The following is a 3,767-nucleotide window of genomic DNA, read 5'->3' on the forward strand; positions in this document are numbered from 1 at the left end:
TGTGTGTGCGTGCGTGTAGTGTGTGTGTGTGTGTGTGTGTGTGTGTGTGTGTGTGTGTGTGTGTGTGTGTGTGTGTCTTTGCGTGCGGCAGGTGCAGGACATGCTAATGAGGTTCCTCATATGCATTACAAAATAAGCCTGTATTGTACCAACAGCTCATCCTGCTGATTTATTCACTGTGTGATCATGTGAACAGCTTCGTCATCACTCCTGGACATGGTGCTGTTAGCGTTCAACAAAACATCACATGCAGGTTAAAGTAAAGCAGCTCTACTGTACTGCTGTGGACAGTCAGCCCATTTCCATCTGACATGACGTTTGATGACACAAATTGTCAGCAAGTCATTTACAACTTATGCACTACTGACTCTGGAGCAGCTTTAATGCACATGAAGAGAAGCTGCTTGCTAAGTGGAAATGGAATTGTTCTTTTTTATTTGCATGAACAAAGTTGTGCAGTTTTGAAGTATTTTGTCTGGCGTCAGTTACTTCGTTAGGGTTAGGCCTTCCCATTGATGTCGTGATAAATACTTTTGGCCGTGTCACAGAAGCAGGGATGTGGGAAGAGAAGTTCCCAGCCTGAGCTGTTGGGAAGCTGAAACAGAACACTATGCAGCTACCTGGACCTGGTGGTCCAGCGAGACAACGGAGCCCCTACAGAAGTCTTCCTGTCCACTCTAACTGAAAAGTTATTTCTAAAAGGTTGAATGATCATACAAGTGAGAAAACAAAGAGGATGAAGGGAAGCACTGGCTTCTGGGGGCCTTGGTGAGACAAGACGAGTTTGTAGAGTAATGAACACAGAGCGCCTTCTGAAACAGCTGTTGTACGGCCAGCTAAGGAAGGAAAGCAGCCAAGAGGGACCAAATAAGTCGTACAAAGACAACACCAAACCCACCTCAGAAAGTGCTGCTTCAACCTCAGTAACTGGGAGGAGGTTGCTCTCAAGAGATGGTCCATGAGGACACAGCACAGCTAGAAACGGACCTCCACCGTGCCACAGAAGCAAAAAGGCAGCAGAGGAAGGAGAGATCCACCACCAAACGGCTCTCCAAACCCAAACCACCACCACCAGGACAACAAGCTACAGATGCCACCACTGCAACAGAGTCTGTGGATGGAGGATCGGTGTCCCACAAGTGACCAGAACCACCGTTGGGAGGACAATCATACTGAGTGGTCGCCGATGATGATGAATGAACACAGGGAGGGCTGCTGTCCTGAACACTGGGAGCACCGCTGCGTGGACACTGATTGCATCCTGCTATCGGTAGTTATTTAACAACCGATCCTGGACTTCAACAGTATTCATGAATTGGATCAGTTCAGTGAACATTATGTGGTTGTAGGTCATGAACTCGAGGGAGTGACGAGGAGCTGAGACGCCCGGCAGAGGCTCGCACTAGACAGAAGCAGGATCGAGCAGAACCACATAAACTGGAAGGTGACCCCGGGACAGACTAAAGAAACTTGCTGGGAGGATCTGATACCACAGCTAGCTGAAGAATGCCTTGAGAGTCTCTAGGAAGAACTGAAAAGCATTGCTGGGAAGAGGGACTGGAACGACCTGCTTCACCTGCTGTCACCAGCAGCCAGACCCAGAGGTACCGTGTCATGCAGCCGAGTGGCATGTCTGGTTGTTCTGTTCTGGTCGATTAATGGTAGCAGCTGGACCTGCTTGAGCTCCTTGAAGACGTTCCACCTTCATCCAGGAGGCTTCATCAGCTCTGACTGACTAGTTGGTAGTTCCACATACTGATATCCTGAAGGAGACATAAACACCTGAGTTTGGGTTTTAATTGGGGGTTTGTTGCTCTTCCCCCTCGTTATGTGAGTCGTTAGTGCTCCCCCTGCCACAGTGGAGTTCATTAGGGTCTTTGTGGCTAGGTGTGGATGTGGCTTCATCTTCCTGGGGAGAGAGCTGAGGACTGAGCTGTGAACAGGTGAGAAGTGATGCCTCAGACCTCCACTCACAGGACGCTCATCTGTACAGATGTTGTCATGCAGGGAGGACAGATGGTTTGAGGGAGGAGTGAAAGAAGCATCTATGTCCAACTGGAAAGACCATCGCTCACCAGAGGCACCAGTAGTGTGAAATCCACTCATTCGTTAAGAAAACACACCTCATCACCTTGTAGGAAGCTACTGAAGCTGGCAAATGTATAAAAGCTGATCATGACAATATCACAGTTTGTGGCTGGACGTTAAAAGGCTGCTGAGCCCTGATCCCTGCACAAAGAAGAGCAGGATAAACCTGCACTGTCCACAGGATGCTAGGGACCGGTCCATGTCGGCCCAGTCCACTAACACTGGCTTCAGCGTAGATACTAATGCAAGCATTGTTTTATGTTTGTCACACAGGGACTAAAGTCCTCCTTAAAGACTGCAGCTCACTGAGACGGTGCTGTCGGTGTGTCAGGGACCAGGGTGGTGTAAATCATTTAAACTTTTGGCTGTTAACAAGAAAAGCATCACGTGTTTCCTGCCAGCGTCTGTCCATTCAGGAAACTGCATCTAAGCTACGCCAGCTCTGACATGACAGATGTGAAATACAGAAACATGTGTGTACGCTGAACACATCTACAGAGCTGCTGCTGCTGAGGAGGGTGTAAGCAGCTGTACATGAGCCGTGCATGTCAATGAGCAATTAATAAAAGCCTTCAAAGACGCAGAATGTTCCTGTGAGATCCCATCTCACCATGTTACTGTGACTGCTGTAGAACAGAACCAGGCCGGCTTGGTGTGAAGGTTCCTGGATTCTGGGGCAGCTTCATGCTCCTGTGCTGCTGCAGACCGCTTTCATCATGAGGACTGTTGTGTTTTCTAGAAGTTCAGCAAACTGAAGACACCACAGAATCACCCAGCAGCCTCTCAGCCCTGTTCCACCTCCACACACCGTCCTACCGAGCTGCTGATGGATCCCCGCCCTGCAGCCTGCTGGCTCCGGGCTGCGTTCTGGTCCAAACCCGGACTGCAGACAGCAGCAGCTCCACATTAGCCACGACTGCTAGTGCGTGTGCGTGTGTGTGTGTGTGTGTGTGTGTGTGTGTGTGTGTGTGTGTGTGTGTGTGTGTGTGTGTGTGTTAGCCTACTTACGGGATGCTGGGGATGCGGTGCAGAGGATGCTGATGATGCTGCACCAGACTGGCAGCAATAACACCGCGGTTCGACAGAACATCTTCTCAGGACCTGCTCACACTCAGACGGAGACAAAGGCGGGTCGCTCCGCTGGACGTCGGTGTTTCCGCGGTTCGCAGTCGAGATGCTGTTCTGTCTGTTAGAAAAACAAAGAGCAGCAGCGGCCTTCAGGCTCTCCCTCCGGTCCTGTCCGCCTGCCCGGCGACGGTCCGGCTCGGTTTCCCCTCTGATAGTAGTCTCCGAACGGAACACGGTCGTGCTGCGGTCCGGGCCTCGGGCTCCAGGTGCATGGTCAGGGACACCAGCAGACAGACGGAGCGCCACAAACGCTGAACCGGACTGAGCAGTACACCCCCACTCTCTGTGTCACTTGGTACGGTCCGATATGTACAACAATACGGGGGTCCTCCAACAGAGGAGGGGGCGGGGGGGGAGCGGAGAGTCCTCAGGGAGCCTCAGGAACAGAGACAGAAACACAAAGGGTTCGTCTGTATGGGATTAGATTTGTGTCAAAATTTTTAACCAAAACTTATCAAAAGTCAAACAAAACTAATGGATTTAAGAGAGAATAAAATTAACTCAAGCAAAAAATTATAGCCTTCAAAATAAAAATTGTCACTTGAAAACAA

At 50.2% G+C, this 3,767-nt stretch overlaps 1 protein-coding gene across 1 annotated transcript in view; it reads right to left on the minus strand.

Moving 5' to 3' along the window:
- The window catches only part of cntnap2b (contactin associated protein 2b), a 37,752-nt gene extending 34,260 nt beyond the window's left edge, over positions 1-3,492 (minus strand). Inside the window, exons 1-2 of the mRNA XM_008288465.1 lie at positions 3,097-3,492; positions 2,905-2,971 (exon numbers count right to left, since the gene is read on the minus strand). Of these exons, the coding sequence (XP_008286687.1) occupies positions 2,905-2,971; positions 3,097-3,178 (149 nt within the window). The 5' untranslated portion in view covers positions 3,179-3,492. The remainder of the gene's footprint in view (positions 1-2,904; positions 2,972-3,096) is intronic.
- Positions 3,493-3,767: the final 275 nt, after the last annotated feature.

This window comes from Stegastes partitus, unplaced genomic scaffold, assembly GCF_000690725.1.
Source record: "Stegastes partitus isolate 25-593 unplaced genomic scaffold, Stegastes_partitus-1.0.2 Scaffold559, whole genome shotgun sequence".
NCBI classification, from domain to species: Eukaryota; Metazoa; Chordata; class Actinopteri; family Pomacentridae; genus Stegastes; species Stegastes partitus.